This window comes from Apodemus sylvaticus, chromosome 4 (assembly GCF_947179515.1).
Source record: "Apodemus sylvaticus chromosome 4, mApoSyl1.1, whole genome shotgun sequence".
NCBI classification, from domain to species: domain Eukaryota; kingdom Metazoa; phylum Chordata; class Mammalia; order Rodentia; family Muridae; genus Apodemus; species Apodemus sylvaticus.
Window position 1 is genome coordinate 54,580,094 of NC_067475.1, and position 19,392 is coordinate 54,599,485.

Genomic DNA, 19,392 nt, shown 5'->3' on the forward strand with positions numbered 1-19,392 from the left:
CTTGAAGGTCTTCAAATCCTAGATTTTGCAAATAGATCTGCTTAGGTTAACAAAAGTCAACATTGTAGATTTCAGGTTTTGGGGGTTCCAAGAAGGGCTCTTTAATACAGATATGATTTGTGTTTTCTTTGCCCTTCAGTCTCCCAGTTGTGAGAAGTGCCAGACTTGCACCATTACTGCTCCTTCTTTTTCTGATTCATCCAATAGATTGGAGGCCAACAAAGGAAGTCAGCTCCTAGTCTCTTTCTTGTTGTAATTCCTCCCTCATAGCTTCCATCTCCCTATGTCCCACCACCCAAGCCTCAGATAGCTCTTATCATGCATAACAACAGCCAGGCTGCTTCTGCAGCTACTAGCTGATACTCCACCTCCACCACCACCACCACCACCACCACCACCACCACCACCACCACCACCACCTCCACCACCGCCTCCACCACCACCTCCACCACTACCACCACCACCTCCACTACCACCACCACCACCACCTCCACTACCACCACCACCACCACCACCTCCACCACCACCTCCACCACCACCACTTCCTCCTCCTCCACCACCACCACCACCACTCCTACTCCCAGTGCTTGTAATATCTGCTCTAGCAGCTGTTCTCAAAACACCTCCATACTCCTTTGCTTAATCCTCCCATTAAATAGGCATGCCACCCCCATGCCACTTGCCACCCCCCAAGACTGCCATCCCCAACAGACATCCCCTTCCCTTAGTTACATATCTCACTACCTTCTGCATTACCCATGCCACTACCACCACTGGGAAAAAGCACACTGCCACATAGCATGGCAACAGAAAACCATGTCAAAATTTCTTCTGCAAACATTCCACCATTAGGCTTCAGTTGCCTGTCTCATTCCCTATATCAAGACACCATTGTTCTTCCCAAACATATCCTTGGTTTTCTCACATCCTGCCAAGTGTTGCTAATATTTCTAACCTGGGGTGGGGAGGGAGACATAAACAATGCTTACCCTATCTATTGGCCAAATCAAAATTTACTCTGGGGAAATTACAGAGCAATGTTCACTCTAGGCTTACTTACAGAACAATGGGTGAGGGGTTATGGGCAGAAGCATGGACATCTTTAAAGCAAACTCTGCACCCAACTCGAATGTGGTGATTTTAATGCGAAAGGCCTCCAAAGGCACATAGTTTTGAATGCTTAATCATCAGAGGATTAGAAAGAGTAAGGGGCGTGGCCTTGTTGGAGAAAGTGTGTCTCTTGGGGTGGGCTTTATGGGAGGCCCACTGTTCTTTGTCTTGGTCTGCAGATCACTATGTAGCTCTCAGCTACTCCTCCAGCACCATGCTCCCTGCATGACGGTAATGGACTAAAGCTCTGAAACTGTAGATAAGTCCCCAATTAAATCCTTTTTCTTCATAAGAGTTGCCTTGGGCATGTTGTCTCTTTACAGCAATAGAACACTAACTATGTCAGAAATTAGTACCAGGTAGCAGGGTATTGCTGTAACAGGCCTGACAGCTGCCTGTTGACAGAATGTGGACTTTGAATTAATGGGCCATACTTGTAGAAGCAGGGAAGACAGTGGTGCTGAGAACAATGGAAAATTCAAAGACCTGATTTCAAAAGGTTTCAGAGGGGAAGAATATTAACAAGTAGTCTAGAGACCATTCTTGTGATATTTTGGTGAAGACTGTGGCTGCTTGTTGCCCTTGTCATGAAGATCTGCCTGAGGTTAAACTGAAGAATTTTGGATTGATGGCTTTGGCAGGAGATTTCAAGACAACTTATTTAGTGTTGCATGTGGTTATGTGTGGTCACACTTGTTGGCTTACAGGCATTTCCACCAGGCTCCTCACAGGGACCTAGCAACAGCTTACATCATCATGTCACTGCCAGGTATGCCAGGTATGCCAGGTATGCCAGGTATGGGCTGAGTATAAAAGACTGCCTGCCACCATAGCTCTGTTCCCATGTTTCTCTGCCTGTTCCAGTGCCACACCCTACACCCTCAGTTCTGCCCTCTGTCTGCCTGTCTACATGTCCACTCGTCTGCCTCTACCTCTTCTCCAAGTCCTCACCCCTCTTCCTTTCCCCCAGAAAACCTCCTTTATACCAGATCTGTTGTGTGGCATAATTACAAAGGGGCATCCCTTAGCCTTGGCCTGCCAAGTACACACACACACACACACACACACACACACATATTATATTCATAACAACTCTTAAATGCAGATCTATAATGGAAAGGACCAAGGTAAGCAAACACATACAAAATGTACAGTTTGAAGAGAAATCCTTTTCTCCAGGAATTGTACTGGAGCTAAATGATCAAGGAGATAAAAAGTCTAAAGGAAAGCCTGGTGCTAAATGGATTAAAAGGAATGGTGACCACAGGGTAAGACCCCACGCAGCTAAGTTTCCAACATGTAAAAAGGAACTAAAGAAAAACTTACGTGCAGAAGAAACCATCAACAACAGAAAGCTGATGCAAATGTAACTGTAGTCCTTCTTCCACCTATCTGAACGAAGGGGCCATGTTCTAGCCCCAGAAAGCAGCAGAACTTGGTAACTTCAATCATGTTCTTGCTTTAGAGTCAAGGATAGGAAAGGGTTATGGAATCTCCACCTGAGGCTAAGGAAAGCCACTAAGGCCAGGCATGTGTCAGGGATGTTCCTGCATGAAGGCCACGAGATACCATTTTATGAAGCTGTGAAGATGGAGCCAGGATTGCACTGGAGACCCCCAAAATGTTGCAGGTGCCAGTCAAGGGATACCTGCTGTGATGGTTTGTATATGCTTGACCCAGGGAGTGGCACTATTAGGTGGTGTGGCCTTGTTGGAATGGGTGTGTCACTGTGGGTATGGGCTTAATACCCTCACCCTAGCAGCCTGGAAGGCAGTCTTCCACTAGCCGCTTTCAAATGAAGATATAGACCTCTCAGCTCCTCCTGTACCATGCCTACCTGGATGCTGCCAGGTTCCTACCTTGATGATAATGGACTGAACCTCTGAACCTGTCAGCCAGCCCCAATGAAATGTTGTCTTTTATAAGATTTGCTTTAGTCATGAAATCTGTTCACAGCAGTAAAACCCTAAGACACCTGCCAAAGAGAGCTTGCAGACCAGGTGTAGAGAAAGAGCTCAAAAGAGAAAAATGTGTTGCAGTCAAAGAAAGCTGAAGAGAGTTGGTGACCTGAAGAGAGTTTTGACATCAGACATGGAGATGGGGAGTTTTGAGTTTGCCCCACGGGTTTTCCTTCTTACTTTGGTCCAATATTTCTTCACCATGTTCTCTGTTCTCCCTTCTGGAATTGTCATATATATTCAGTGCCATTGTATGTGATCTGATTTTTTATTTTATTGCAGTATTGCTATTATGAGAGTGTCTTGAGTTGCAGAAGAGACTTGGACATTTTTCAAAACCAGCTTATAAAGGCTAAAATGGCAAAAACCACAATGAGCTCATACACAGATGTTGGAAGCACTGCCCAGTGGTCAGCCCTGACTCAAGCCATTTAAGACATAACAGTTCATATTGACCTTTAATTGATGGGTCTTACATGAAACTTAGTCATGGAATTTCTTAAGATTAACAAACCTCGTAACATACAGAACAGGGTATGTGTTAGAAATTCAAATGACAGGAAAGGTTTTCCTTGCCATAGACTCCCTCTATAAATTTTGTTAACCCTTAAGGCAGGAAAATGGCCAGGGCCCTGCCTGAGGAGCTCCAGCAGCAGGCCCCTTCCCCAGACCTCCCTAACTGCCATAACTGTATAAAGGTTTTCTCCTGCCTCTCAACGGGACTCTCTGCGGGTTATGCTAATTTTAAGTGAAAAGTCTAAATAAAAGCCACCAATCACTGAACTTCCCACAGAAATACACCAGTCCCTGAGCACAAAACCCCACCAATCCCTGAACAGGAAAACCCACCAATTCCTGAGTTCCCCTAAGCTCAGAACTTGAAATCCCACCAATCTTCACCCTGAAAATCTCTACCCTAGAAAGCTCCACCCCCAAAGGACCCCTATATAAACACTGTGCTTTGCCCAATTCACTGCTGCTGTCTGCTCAAGAGTAGAGGCAGCCACTCCTGGATTTGTCCCTCCTCTCCCAGAACTCTCTAGTAAATCTCTTTTATGAGATTAGCTGCCTGGCGTGACTCTCATCCGAAGATTAGAAGCAATGAAGAGAAGGAGTGAGGCTGAGGCCCCTGAGCTCCTCAGCTCAGCTGGGGATACCCTCCCCTGGGAGCTGCAGTGCCTCTGCTGAGGAGACTTCCTCCCGGCTCTGGTTCCTGGGCTCCCATGTCTCAGGATGCCTTTCCATTGGGACACGGTCCTTTCTCAGAGCTGTGTGGTTCCTAGGCCCTCATGTCTCAGGATACCCTCCGTTAGGATGCCTTCTCCCCTCAGAGCTGTGTGGCTTCAGCCCCAGGACACCTTCCCTTCTGAGCAGAAAGTTATTTTTCTATGTCAGTGACTGGCAGGCATATTACAGTAACAATATGAAATAGCTGGCCGGCATGGAACAAAATGGCTACAGCTATCCTGGGGTTGTGGGGGAAGTCTTAAACAATTTTGACTTTAGACTCCATTTTACCTAAGCTGACCAACTCCCTCTGTAAGCATCAATAGTTACCCAAATATAATGCATGATTCTAACAATAGAAAGAATCAAAGAAATCAAAGAATGAATTTGATTGTTTGGGCAAAAACATTTACATTGAATGTCAGCCAACAATGATGGAAAATGGGCTTGTCCCTAAACCCGAAGTTCTCATTGGTAAAAATTCTGTTACTCAGCCCAGATGCTTGCGAGCTTTATGCTTATAACTGCTGCCTCAGCTCCTACTCAGGGCTGCCAGAAGAAACAAGGCTCTAAGTCCTTGTCTGGTGGCCCTGATCTAGCAATGACTCTGCTTCTGTGGTGGGAATAATAAAAGATTTTGCTGCCTCGCGGGCCCACTGGTGTTTTCTCTCCCCTTCTCGGGGTGCACACAGACAAGGTGCAGTGAGAACTCTGTACTTAGTTAGCTAGTCAGCCAGTTGGTGTTCGTTTGTGTTGAGAATCAAATGAAAGGCAAGCACTGTCACTGAGCTTTGTCATTTCTTGACCCCTGACCCAAGCCTTTTCTTTGCTTGTTTTGGCTTTCAGGACAGGGTTTCTCTGTGTAGCCCTAGCTGTCCTGGAACTCCATTTGCAGACTAGGCCTTTCAAACTCAGAGAGATCTGCCTGCCTCTGCCTCTAGGATTAATCTGAGTGCTGGGATTAAAAGTGTGTGCCACCACCACCAGGCTGAGTATTCTGTGCTTTTATAGCACACCCGAGTGAGAACTCTCTGCATCACTGATCCTACTTAGGTTACTGCTTCCTCAGAACCTGGGCACGAACCTGGATGAATCCACGTGATTATGCTTTTGAATTGCATTCCTTTGGCATTAGTGCCTGGTGTTAGCATCTTGATTCTCTCTGTTGTTGTCCCCATCCAACATTTCTAAGATGCTACAGAAGGATTGTCCATTTGCAGGGCCATCACTGGCATGTGGGTCAGCTAGGAGCTAATCATTCAGTCTATATCATGGCCATATAAAGATCCTCTGCCAACAACACTGACTTAGAGACTTTAACCCCACAATATTCTTTTTCTGTCCAACAGCTTAAAATAAATTCAGTATCAACAAATTCACAAGCCATCTGCTGAGCAGATCACTCCCATCTGTAGCCTTGGCCCTGTTACCTGATTCGAAGCCTTGTAAAAAAAAAAATGCCCTTGGCCAAAAATTGTGCTATATCAGAATTTAGACTCCCAGCTGGGCATCTTTAACCCTAGCATTCAGATCTTTTCAGCCAGGGAGTTTGAGGCCAGTGTGGACAACCAGTATAGGTAAAGTCTATCTGGAAACAAAATGAAAAATCTCATAATCCTCATGGGAAATAACATTAACTTAAAAAAAAAAAAAAGAGCCAGGATTAGTAACACATGCCTTTAAAGGCAGTGGCAGGCAGGCTTCTGCGAGTTTCAGGCCAGCGAGAGATACGTAGAGAGACCTAGTCTCAAACAAACTAGACGCATGATGGACATGATAGTAGACGGCTTTGATCCCAGTACTCAGGAGGCAGAAGCAAGAGGATCTGTTGAGTTTAAGACCAGCCTGGTCTACAGAGTATATTTGAGGCCACACATGTACAGAGTGAGATCCTGTCCCCAACCCTATGCAAGCAAAAAAGAAAAAAGAAAAGAAAAAGAAAAACCAAAAACCACCTCATTTAGAAAAAAAGTAAGAGAAGTTGCAGATCTTCATGGTCTGCTTTTTCCTGAGTTCTAACTTAAAAGGCAGCCTAACTTTTTTTTTCCTTTTTCAGGATATCAGCCAAGGCCTAAACATTCTTTCCTTGGCGCTGTGTACCCTCTCACCGTTTCTTTGAAGACTCCCCTCATCCCCAAGACTCCCCTCATCCCCATTACCTCACCCTCTCCCCACACACCCTTCCTGCAGTTGCTGGCTGGCCTCTGTCGTAACATAAGGCAAGACTTTCTCGTCTCCCTCCTTCCAGCAGCTGCTGATTTTCAGTTGGCCTTCCCTATTGTTTTACTCTCCAACTCTAATAAAAAAAAAATGGTCCTCAAATTCCACCCACATAAAGCCGGAAAGGACTAAGGAGGAACAAGTAAATTAGCCAGACACTCAGGAGACAGAGGCAAGAGGATCAGGAGTTCAAAGGCATTAATGGCTGCACGGTAATTTTATTTTTAGGTTTGGTTTTTCAGTACAGAATTCTCTGTGTAAGAGCCCTGACTATCCTGGAACTCAGTTTGTAGACTATGCTGGCCTCGAAGTAACAGATCCACCTGTCTCTGCCTCCCGAGTGCTGGGATTAAAAGTGTGCACCACAATGCCCAGAACTGCATAGCAATTTTAAGACCCATCTGGGTTATAAAAGGGACCCTGTCCCACCCTATGTTGGAGATAGGTTCTAAAGCTTTGATTCAATCGGGAATCTGTGGGTTCAAATGCTGAAGATCCTTGTCCCCAGTTGGTTTTTTGGATTTGGTTTTGTCGAGACAGGGTTTCTCTGTGTAGCCCTGGCTGTCCTGGAACTCACTCTGTAGATAGACCAGGCTGGCCTCAAACTCAGAAATCTGCCTGCCTCTGCCTCCCAGAGTGCTGGGATTACAGGTGTGCGCCACCACCGCCCGGCCCCAGTTGGTTTTTGGTCAATCAATAAAGATGCCAACAGCCAAAGGCTGGGCATAGGGTGAGACTCAGAGAGGAACAGAGAATTGCATTCACTGGGGGCGGGGGATGGGATGTGGTGTAGGAGCTGGAGATAAAGCCCAACAGCCATGAGAGAATTCGGTTAAGTGGCCACTAGCCACTTTCCCCATTGGGCCAGGATATCAGGGGAAGGGTTAGGAGTGCCCAGCCTTGAGGTAGCCAAGGCAATTTAAAAATAAGCTAGTGTGTGTGTGTGTGTGTGTGTGTTGTTGCTGTCGCTGCTTCATTCAAGGATCCAAAGATAGTTCCTGGGTGGGTACACACATGCGATCCGCTGGGAGCACAAAGCAGTGTGGCACAGACTCACCACTACAACCCTAAACAAAAAAATAAAAGAGAAACGTAATGGTTTAATTACAAACAGTAGAGATCAGCTAAGTGCTGGTGGCGCACACCTTTACTCCCAGCCCTGGGCAGACAGGGGCAAGTGCATCTCTGAGTCTGAAGCCAGCCTGGCATGCAGAGAAACCCTACCTGGAAAAACCAACATAAAAGTAAGGAGGAAGGAGAAGGAAGGAGGAAGAAAAGGGGAAAAGGAGGAGAAAGCAAGGAAGGAAGGAGGAAATAAGGAAGGAGGAGAAACAACAGCAGCAGTTGCAGCCAGTTGGCAAAGAAAGGCCGGACACCCTTTCCTTGGGAATAGCAAGGCGCATGTTTAACAAGTCAGTCATATATAAACCCAAGAAAGGCAGGGAGTATGTAACTGTCCTACAAAGTGTCACGGTGGCTCATGGCCCAGCAATTTGGGACCTTTCTCTTGGCTCACTAGTCCACTCCCACTAAGAGTGAGTGCTTGCCCTTTTTAACATTCTATTCCAATCAAATTCTTTGAGGAGAACACAAGAACCTGGATATTTTAGCAAGGAGCCCTTAGTCACTTGCAGAACTCTGACTTTCAATTCAGGACTGCATATGGAACTGACCGGACTTCCCTGAGGGGTGAGCTACAGGATTCAGTATCAGGATGAACTGGTTCAACTCATTGCCAATCCCGTGTTCAGTCTGCCATTTCAGTCTCATCTATATGTGCTGCTGAAACTAAGATCTACTCTGAAACTTCCTAACCCAAGAGTTTCCAGGAAAGGATGATAGTATGCAACCCAAGCAGACATTAAATAGATACAAAACGCTGTTGGAGTTTGGCGATTTGGATGGCGCTCACCCCATGGCATCCAGGGGCAGAGGTGCACTAACAAAATTATTCTGGCAATCTCTTAAGAATGGACTGAAGCCAGAAATATTAATATAAGTAATACAAAGACGACATTAAGGTCATATCTAAAATTATATATATGTATATATATGTGTGTGTGTGTGTATGTGTATAAACTATTTTCTTTTTCCAGTGATAGGGCTAAATCTCTTGCTTGCTAATAAATAAAATCTCTACTTTTGAGGTACATCCTCATCCTCAGTCTTTAATGCATATGTGCATGAGTGAGCATAGGAAAATCCATGTATGTTGGCATTAAACCGACGTTGACCACACTAAACACATCTTCTATCATTGACCTATACCAATCACCTGATTTTTTTTTTTAAGTCAGATTATTATATTGCCCAGACTAGTCTTGGCTTCTTGATTGTTCTGCCTCGGTCTCTGGGCTGCTGGCATTTCAGATGTAGCCATCAAAACCAGCCTAGCCTGATTTAAATAAACACGCACACTATAAGGATGTGGGGTAACCCTTGCCTTAAGCATTATTAAATTCCTAATGTTTCATTCACGTATTACAGACATTTTATTGCCTGCCTCTCAGCTTCTTGCCAACTGTACTATTTACCATCTCTGATTTTGGTTTCTATGCTTACGCTATTCTCTGCCCAAATCAGGCTTATTAGATGGTAAATAGTAGATAGTCAGAGCCTCCAGCTGTCTTTCAACTGTAAAACACTATTAATCTTAAGTTATCAGTACCTTTGTGAGCAGACCCTGTGATTACTTCCACACCTTTTCTCCATCTCCGCTCCTTATCTGAGGCCCAGGGCAGTGGTACCACAGAACTATCATCTCAATACATGTGGTGGCTCATGTATCATATCCCAGTATTTCGAAGGCTGAGGCAGAAAGACTGTCCTGAGTTTGAGGCCAGCCTGAGCTACATACTAGCCTTAGCTATAGTGTGAGTGTGAGCCCCTAATTAAAATATAAAAGATTCGATTCAATGGAAGCACTCCACTTAGGGTGGCAGATTTTACTTTTTGTTTTGAGATTGGGACTCTATGGGACTTTGGCTTTGGAATCACAGATCCGCCTGCCCGTTCTTCACCAGCACTGGAATTAAAGCGGGCGCCACCACACCCAGTCCAAAGTATTTTCTTTAATGCTCACAGCCCAGTTAAAATATTATCTTAATCTTAGGAGAAAAAAATTGGGGCCGTCTACGACTTCCCGTAGGGCACTATTACCTCTGCGAAAGCCTCAAGGACTCTATTGGAATCAAGTCCCTGACTCTAGTCCTTTCTGGAGAATCTTAACAAAATTAACTCATGAGACCTCAACCGCTCTGCAGTAGTCACGCATTCGTCCAGAACATAAATGTCACGAGACCCTCTTCCTGCCTCGAGGAAAATCAAGCTGCCGATGCAAACTCTAAAACACGGCAACTGTGTCTAGACCCCCTTCCCCGCGACAAATTCCCAGGAGAAAGCCAACAGCACAGCACCCAGACCACCGGAGCCGATCCAACACGCAACGACCTCGCGCAAACAGGAAAAGGAATAGCCTGCACACACGGGCGGCTCTGATTGGTCACGGGCTTAGCTCGAACGCCCGGGCGTGTGGCGTCACTTCCGCTAAGCCCGCCATCTTGTTCCCAGGGGCAGTTGGCGGAAGAGATCGAGCTCCTTGGCTGCCCGTTCTGCCTTGCGTCCTGAGTTCCCGCTACCTGCGTTTGGCGTCCGTCTTCGGCCTGGGGAGCGTGTGTCGGCGTACCAGTTGCAGTCCCTCGCTCGGCTGGGGCACAACGCGGCGGGCTTCTTGCCCCGACGGCCTTCCATGGAGTAGGTCCGGGACCGTTGTCCCGAAGAGCGCGATCGAGCTTGGCCCCCTCCTCCCACCCTCCTTCCTGCCGCGGCAACATGGCTAACAACAGCCCCGCGCTGACCGGCAACTCGCAACCGCAGCACCAGGCGGCCGCGGCCGTGGCCCAGCAGCAGCAGCAATGTGGCGGCGGCGGCGGCGCCACCAAGCCGGCGGTGTCGGGCAAGCAGGGCAATGTGCTGCCGCTGTGGGGCAATGAGAAGACCATGAACCTCAACCCCATGATCCTCACCAACATCCTGTCGTCGCCTTACTTCAAAGTGCAGCTCTACGAGCTCAAGACCTACCACGAGGTGGTGGACGAGATCTACTTTAAGGTACGCATCCTCTAGGCCTCCCGTTGGGGGTAAGTTCGCCAAAGCGGGTTGTCGGATACCGTGGATGCGCCCCCTTTCCCTCCCTCCCGAGACCTGAGGATTTGGGGGAGGGGGAAAGTTGGCGGAGGGAGAGGTGAGACTTGGGGATGGTTTGGGACGGGTCGGGCTAGGGCCGCCCTCCTTTTTCCTTTCCAGGTTTTGTTTTTTGTTCTGTTTTTGTTTTTTTGTTTTTTTTTAATAGCCGGGCGAGCCCGCCACAATCGATCTTTAACCTATCCCAACCTCCTCCTGCCTGTCCCTAGGGAGCTGTTGGGCAAGAACTCTAGGGGAGAGGAGAAAAGTAATACCAGAAGCCTGTCCAAGTTCACCATTTAAAAAAATGACTCCTTTTTACCTGTGTCGACTAAGCACTAACATGGTGCTTCTGCCGCTGCCCCTCGGGCCAGCGGGATTACTGAAGTAATTACTTCAATGTCGGCCTCCTGTTCTTCGTTAAACTCTCCAATCCAGACAGAAATTGGCCAGTGAGTGTGTCGGGTGGGCCGGGAGGGTTGAGGGTGGCGTGGTGTGCCAGGGCAAAGAGGTGTACAGAAGGCCTGGAAATTTTTCCCAGCAGGAAGTCAGGAGTCGGAGGTCTCAGCCACCTGTGCATTGGGCATCATTAGAATGATCTGGGCCCTGGGCTTCTGCGGCAGGGTCGGTGCTGGCTTGGCTGTGCTGGGGAGCTCACCTGGCGCCTCCTCACTGCACTCTTGTCTCAGTTCTTGTTTCGTTAGCAGGATTGACTCAGTCTTGCAGCGAGGCTCGGAGCAGCCCAGGGTCGCAGGTAGAGGTATGCACTATTAATCATGCTCAATCGCCATAAATGCATTTCCCTGGTTAAATGAATGGCTAATTAGGTTTATTTTTCGGTTTCGTTTTGGGCCATTGATTTTGGTCTCACTAACTAGATTCTCCACTTCTCTACAAATTAGGTAGTTAAAAAAAATACCTTCCAGGCCTCCGAGGTTAATTTATATTTTAATGAGTATTAATAGTTTTAATGTCTTCAAGCATTTTTCTCTAGAGCATGTAAAATAAAAGACATCCATTTTTTCTTGTCTTGACACTTAGAAATTTGGGACAGACCAAATAAGATATTTTCTGTCATTTAAACATACACGTGGAGATGTTAACAAAAAGAGATTCTGTATATTTTAGCTACTTTCTCCCAGCTTCTTGTTCAGGTTAATGAGAGATTTTTGAGGTACTAATTGCTTTTTATAGACAACCCTTTTAACTTTGGATTATATAGAATATACATGTACTCTTGGTGTTCTTTTACAAAAGCTGTTAAGTAGGTATAACTAATACTATGAAGTAGTTTTTTTAAACTAGCTTTTAAAAGGTAAGGCCTTTTCAGTTGAATGTGGCGTGGCAAAAGATGATAATGTATGCAGTTAACTTTGAAACATTGGGTCCCTACACCTTTGTGACAGGCTGTTTTAAAATAGAGACTAATATTTCAAGTTAATTTCAAATGTATTCTGAAAAACTTATTCCATTAGAAAGTATGTTTAAATTCGTTTTTAAAACTAAAATCTCGGGGTTTGGGGAGATGCCCCACGGACTAAGTGATTTTGCCTTTGCAGGGGACCTAAGTTCAGTTCCCACCATCCACATTGGGCAGGGAACACACCTGGACCTCCACTTCCAGGGGTCAGACATTTCTGTGCTCCACAGACCCACACACATGTTCTTAAAAGTAAAATAATAGAATATTACTGAAAACTTGTTATGAAATTTCTTTGGATCAAATAGACTTGGAAGTTGTGTAGGCTTCCGGTTTTACATTGTATGCCCTCCTTTGAGCACCCTGTAAGGAATAGAAACCAGTTGTGGTTCAGTGGTAAGTTGGTACAGCACTTATCCAACATAGACAAAACCCTAGGTTCAGTCCCCAGCACTGGGGGCTGGGTGGGATATAACTTAGACGGTATGTTTGTTGGGAACAGGAAAAAACTCCATGAGCTGCAAAATAGTGTTGTGCTTCCATTTAAATGGTTGGTGGTTTTGCTTGTCTAAAGCCACAGAAATTAAGTATAAAGTATCACCATGTATGGGCAGAAATAGAGAGTGGGGTTTATTTAAGAAACAAAAACAGGTCTACTATTTTTTGCTTATCTCTCTAGTGTCAGCTTTTTGCTATTTTGGGGTAAAGCTGGTTTTGTAGGGTATTCCCTTTAACAAAAATGATACTATTATTGATTCTGTTTGGTATGCATTAATGACTTCACACTTAACCTTTTAACAGTTTATACTCTGCGTTTGCAGTTTGGCTTAAAATTAAGTACAAAAACGATTTTTGTAGCTTTATAATTTTAACCTTTACTTAATTAGGAATTAATTAATGCAGGTGAAACAAATGAGAAATAAAAGTCCAAAGGTTGGTGTGATCATAATTCAAGCCAGCCTGGTTTAAGTGAGACCCCATCTCTCTCCCTCCTCCCTGCCCGCCACCCCAGGCCTTAAACAAGCTCTTCCTGCCCCTCTGAAGCCCTAGAAATAGACTTCATATTTTTTGTAATGTGTATTTAAATTTACCATAAAAATTACCTGTCTGCTTTGAAAGCATGCCAGGGTTTTGTTGACTCCTCTCACTTTGTTGGTGTTGAGTCTGAGCCGTTTTCCCAGAGGTGCCGTATGTACTTAGCGTGTGAGTCCAGGAGGATGGTGGATGGCACCCGCACAGTGGCCGACACTTGGGAGGAGTTGCTCTTAGGAACTGAGCTCACTGTAGCTTCAGACAGAGTCCGAACGTCTGTTGTCTTCCTTTTTTTTATTTTCAGGTCACGCATGTTGAGCCATGGGAGAAAGGGAGCAGGAAAACTGCTGGCCAGACGGGGATGTGCGGGGGGGTAAGTAGAAGTACGTGCATTGTTTTTCCAGTTTTTCTGTCTGCTAAGTTTATAGGAAAGCTGAGGGCTTTAGATAATCAAATACCGATTCATTGGCAGATCTCTCAAATTTCTCAAAAGTGCAAAAGTCAAGTCTATTGAATTGTAGATTGTTTGTTGATAACAGCATCAATCAGTAGATATTAAGTATGTGTTTATTTTTCATTAACTATGTTTCCCTTTAAAGGTTCGAGGTGTTGGAACAGGAGGCATTGTTTCTACAGCGTTTTGCCTTCTATACAAATTATTTACCCTGAAGTTAACTCGAAAGCAAGTGATGGGTCTCATAACACATACAGACTCTCCATATATCAGAGCCCTTGGATTTATGTATATAAGGTACACCTGTGTTTATCTACATATTTAAATAAATACTATTTTAGTTGACATAAACTGAGTAGATTTCTTGTTCTAATTGTAGGTATACACAGCCCCCTACAGACCTGTGGGACTGGTTCGAGTCCTTCCTTGATGATGAGGAGGTATGTCAGTCAGCAAGGGTAATCGTCCGCTTTCCTTTTTGGTTACTCTGCTCTTGCTCTTTTATTTGTTGGAAGTTTAATGTCTTCAGAATTTCTGTATATTTATTTCAGTTGTACTTATGGGATTGTCCTTTTGCTAAGATTTGATGACTTTTTTATGTTAGGTTAAAATTTTAAGTTATTTTAATATGCTTTAAGAGTTACTACGTTTTAATAACTTCAATGATAACTTTCTCCCAAATTAAACTCTGTATTGTGTTGATCCTAACTCCTTGGCTGATGGTGACTTTCTGAGGGTTGACAGATGGGCAGCATGCACTGCTGTAACTGTAGACAGTTTAAATCCCCTGAACTGTTTTTGTTTTTACTGTGACCTTTTTCAAACATCGATTTTTATATTTGTATATAAGTATAGACTTTGAAAGGGTTGAGATTAGCTTAAATAGCCTGACAATTATACCTGTCCAAAATGAGAACATAATCTTTTTTCCATTTTTCTTTTGAGCCACATACTCAGTGTTACTTGGGTCAGTCTGAAATCTGTAATCTTCCTGCTTCAGCCTCCTGAGTAGATAGGATTACAAACAGGATTCACCACCATGCCTGGCTAGTTCTAGCTTTCTCAGTCACTACACAACACAGCTCAGAGTCTAGTGTCCCTAGCTCTGGGCTGGATCCCAATACTGCCAAAGAATACATTTCTTCTTCTTAAATGAGCACTTTAGATTTTGAGGCTAAATCTAGTCACTGTCTCAAGCCTTAAGACAAAATGAAGATTAGAGTCGTACTGAAATTATACCCTGTGACTTTCCTTATTGATGACTACAGGACTAGCATACACTTATCCGTGCAGCTCCTTTCATCACTGATTTGTAATCAGAGTCTGTATAGTAGCATTAAACTGCTTCTGTGAGCTCAGACAGAAGTTTGGTGCTTAGTGTAGCACAGCTTTTATCCCAGCGCCTAGAGAGCAGGGATTGCTAAGGGCCAGAGTTATAGTGAGACCATGTCCCAAAAAACCTTTTTTGTTGTTTGATGAACACATCCATCTAATAAAATTTTCATTTTTATTATATGCCCAGGTTCCTTCTTTCTTCTTTCTTTCTTTCTTTCTTTCTTTCTTTCTTTCTTTCTTTCTTTCTTTCTTTCTTTCTTTCTTTCTTTCTTTCTTTCAGAAAAAAAAAAACTCACTAACGTAGACAGAGGAGAAGCATTTGAGACAAGGTCTTACTTCACTCAGGTTGGCCTCAGACTAGCTTAGAAAGGCCTCTACTACTGATCCCCTGTCTCAGTTCCCTAATACTAACTAGGGTTACAAGCAAACCCAGAGATGGTTGTTAGAAATTTTCCTGTCCTGTTTTGGCCTGTTTACCAAGTTGTTTATTAATTCAAGAGATCCAGAAATTGATTGAGATAAAATCAAAATTGTTAAACTTGTCTCCTATTTACATGGCTTTTTTTTTCTAGAGAGATTAAGGCACTTCAAAAAGGCATGTCACTTTTTAAAATTGTTAGTAGGTTTCTGAATGCTTTCTAATTTATCTGTTCTTTATTGTGTTTACAAGCCTGAGGTCCTCTATTTGAGCTAACATATGTTTTCTTCTTTAGATATCTGCAGCGATTATATTTGGAAATACTGTATATCTGAACACTTAAATGTGTGTGAGTGCAAGCAGTTTTACCTTTAGCTCTTGTTTTCCTGTTTAGATAACAAATCTCACTTTCCTTGTGTGCTTGCACTATAGGTTTGGGACTGACAATAGCTGACTAACATGTCCTGAGCTGTGAGAGGGCATAGCAAGAAGGCCTTCATGCGGTAATGACCCTTTTCAGAGACAATGGTCATCATGGATTATGCGTTTCCAATTATTTGTTCATTTATTTATTTTGTACATAACTGAATTAGAAACCTCACTGCTTCATGGCAGTTGGTTTGCTATTGCTTCCAGTTGTAGCAGGGCTTCATTTTATATTGCAGCTGTTAAAAGATACCCTTTAGACAGGAATTATGTAAAAGTAATCCCTACATAGCTAGGTTTCAGCACTAGGTATGAGCGCAAATGTGTCCTCAAGTGTAGGTATCTGAAATGTCATGTTAACCTACTTGTTCCACTTAGTTTAGTGATAAAAGGGGCTTTTCCAGATTTTTTTGTTAGTAACTAAGTCAGGTCCCTTTATGCCCAAGAGGCTGCAGGGTTGTTTTCACCTGCATGCAAACAATTAGTCTAAATATTCTTCATTCATTGCCAGATTAGGATACACAAATTGAAATTTTTCTGTTTGTTTTTTTTTTTATAGTTGATTCCAAAGATGGTAAAAAAGAAAAAAATTTTAAAGTGTTGATGTATATGTTGAAGTGCTCCTTTTGTTAACCGGTAGGGTGTCCTTTATGTTTCCTAGGACCTAGATGTGAAAGCTGGCGGAGGCTGTGTGATGACCATTGGTGAGATGCTGCGTTCTTTTCTCACAAAACTGGAGTGGTTTTCTACTTTGTTTCCAAGAATTCCAGTTCCAGTTCAGAAGAATATTGATCAACAGATTAAAACTCGACCTAGGAAAATCAAGAAAGACGGGAAGGAAGGTGTTGAGGAAATAGACAGGCACATTGAGAGGCGGCGATCCAGGTAATGTCAGTTACGTTGTTTTAATTTACCTATACAAAGTTCTTAGGAAAATGTGGTGCTCCTTTTACTTGTGATTCCCCATAAAATACTGAGAGCAGTTACATCACTGCACACATGCATGCCAGGCAAGCACTCCCCACAAGCCATGCCATCTAAAGGCTATTTGTTTCTTCCTTTCTCCTTTTAGATCTCCAAGAAGATCACTGAGTCCTCGGAGGTCTCCTAGAAGATCAAGAAGCAGAAGTCATCACCGGGAGGGCCATGGATCGTCTAGCTTTGACAGAGAATTAGAGAGAGAGAAAGAGCGCCAACGACTAGAGCGGGAAGCCAAAGAAAGAGAGAAAGAAAGGCGAAGATCCCGAAGCATTGACCGAGGCTTAGATCGCAGGCGAAGCCGCAGTCGGGACAGGCACAGGAGCCGCAGTCGCAGCCGTGATAGGAAAGGGGACAGAAGAGACAGGGATCGGGAAAGAGAGAAAGAAAATGAGAGAGGCCGAAGACGAGACCGAGATTATGATAAGGAGAGAGGCAATGACCGAGAAAGGGACAGGGAGAGATCAAGGGAGCGCTCTAAGGAGCAGAGAAATAGGGGTGAGGGAGAAGAGAAGAAGCACAAAGAAGACAAGGAGGATAGACGACACAGAGATGACAAAAAAGAGTCCAAGAAGAAACACAGCAGAAGTAGAAGCAGGGAGAGGAAACACAGAAGTAGGAGCAGAAGCAGAAATGCAGGGAAGCGGAGCAGGAGCAGGAGCAAGGACAAGTCAAGCAGACATAAAAACGAAAGCAAGGAGAAGTCAAATAAAAGGAGCAGAAGTGGCAGTCAAGGAAGAACTGGCAGTGTTGAAAAGAGAAAACGAGAACACAGCCCTAGCAGAGAGAAGTCTAGAAAGCGCAGCAGGAGCCAAGACCGTTCCCACAAGAGAGATCATGGTGATAGCAAGGACCAGTCAGACAGACAGGATCATCAGAGAAGCCAGACTGTAGAGCCAGAGAGCCAAGAAAAAGAACACAAAAACAAAGATGAGACTGGGTGAAGATTTTGTAAAATTGGATCACATTGAATCCTATAAATGTTGATTAAATTCTGCTTTTTTTCCCCCCAAGTTGAGATTGTGCAGTAGTTATGCACTCTTTGAGCTCCCTGTAGGCTGGTTTCTTTTGTGTAGGGAAGTGCCTTTGTAATCTCATTTAGCATTGATGTTTTCACCCAGTTGAGTTGACTCATGATGCACAGATTGTTCTTGCATTTTTGTTTGTTTTTAAAATGTACAGTCTGTACATATGTCCTGAAAATGTTTTAATTCTTTGGCATGGTTGCCATGTTGGTTAAATTTGTATAAGGCAATAAACTGCCACTAATTGTATTTTTGTTTTGTAGGTGTGAGATTATGGTTGTGTACTGAAGCTAGCATGACTGTGCTCTTCATAATAGAATGCTGAAGACTTTGGGAATGGGTCTTGGGTGTCTGTTTTAGGAGAATTATGTGTATTTCAGTATACATGAGGGCAACAGTTGTAGGGTTAACATTCTTGTCCACTGTATATTACCTTGGAAGCTCTTGTTAATATGTTATTCTCCACAGTTAATGTTAGAGAGAATTTATAAGAGGTTTAAATTAGGCTGTGCTTTGATCAGAAGTCCTTTTAGCATTCTACCTCAAAGGGACACTGTTAGTATGCCTAAAATTTATTTACTTTCCTTTTTACAATGTGCTTCCCTCCTCCCTCTTGAATTCTTTCTCAGATTTTAAAAGTACTATATTAAAATGTGTAAAGCCTGGCATTGTAGCAACCAAGTGATTGGGAGAGGGCGGGCACATGAGAGAAGCAGTCAAGCCTCAGGCTTCCAAAGCATTTTTATAAATGGAGAATACTTAAATTATGAAACAGCTTGATATAGTATCCTTTTTTAAGAATTCAAAACTTTTTTTATTGATAATGAAGATTGCTGTTTGAGTTTTTAAACTTAATCTAGAACAGAAATATTAACAGTAATGCAGTGCTGCGTTATTTAAGACTATCAGCAAATTATTTGATAGATTGTTCTTATGACTTGTATTCTGATTTCAGAAAACCATCATGAGTGTGGAATAAATACTGGATTAAATCCTTCCTCCTGGGTGTTGGCTTCCCCCCCATTTGTTAACATTTAAAGAAAGTTGTGGAACTGATGAAATGGCAACAGTTTTCCATGAGGCTATCTTGAGCAAAGGTGACTCTTTAAAAACAGCACATTGCTCAGCTTACCACCCAGCCAGGCCTGGGCCCATCCCTGGCCGAGGAGGAGAAAGCTCACTACAGTACTATTGTGCATATGTGCCCTGTAAATAGTTTTTAAATCCTTGTAGGTTGGAAGTAGATCTGCTATGCTGGTACTTAATAGAATCTTAAAATGGCAGTTTCCCTTAAGTTTTAAGACATGTTTTAAAACGAGTTGTGACTCTTGGTATTAGCATTATGGTTGTGGGTTTGTCTTGCCCTATCAGGCATTTGATTGAAGATCCCACAGGATACATTTGTACCACTTCTAAGAAAGATCTCCAAGTGAAATGCTCAGGTTAAAATGCTATACTTTTAAAAATCTAGCCATGTTTCAAATTGAGCAACTAGTCTGTTACAACAGGAAGTTAGGCTCCCCAAGGTAGTTAAGCTGGGGCTGCCTCTTGGGATCACATAAGAAAACAGAATCCTTCTTGGTGTCCTCTGGGCACACCTACACTGT

The 19,392-nt window shown here is 43.7% G+C and overlaps 1 protein-coding gene across 4 annotated transcripts; it reads left to right on the forward strand.

Moving 5' to 3' along the window:
- Window positions 1-10,068: 10,068 nt before the first annotated feature.
- Window positions 10,069-18,783, forward strand: Prpf38b (pre-mRNA processing factor 38B). Of its 4 annotated transcripts, XM_052179419.1 has the most exons (8): window positions 10,528-10,625; window positions 10,928-11,149; window positions 11,405-11,457; window positions 13,454-13,522; window positions 13,749-13,900; window positions 13,983-14,061; window positions 16,444-16,667; window positions 16,855-18,783. In XM_052179419.1, the coding sequence occupies exons 4-8, from the start codon at window positions 13,511-13,513 to the stop codon at window positions 17,702-17,704; spliced, it is 1,317 nt and encodes a 438-aa protein (XP_052035379.1). In that variant the 5' UTR covers window positions 10,528-10,625; window positions 10,928-11,149; window positions 11,405-11,457; window positions 13,454-13,510; the 3' UTR covers window positions 17,705-18,783. The 4 variants fall into 4 exon arrangements, with proteins under 4 accessions (XP_052035375.1, XP_052035376.1, XP_052035379.1 ...); XM_052179417.1 differs by lacking the exon at window positions 10,928-11,149 and having other exon boundaries at window positions 10,530-10,625; XM_052179415.1 differs by lacking the exons at window positions 10,928-11,149; window positions 11,405-11,457 and having other exon boundaries at window positions 10,069-10,625.
- Window positions 18,784-19,392: the final 609 nt, after the last annotated feature.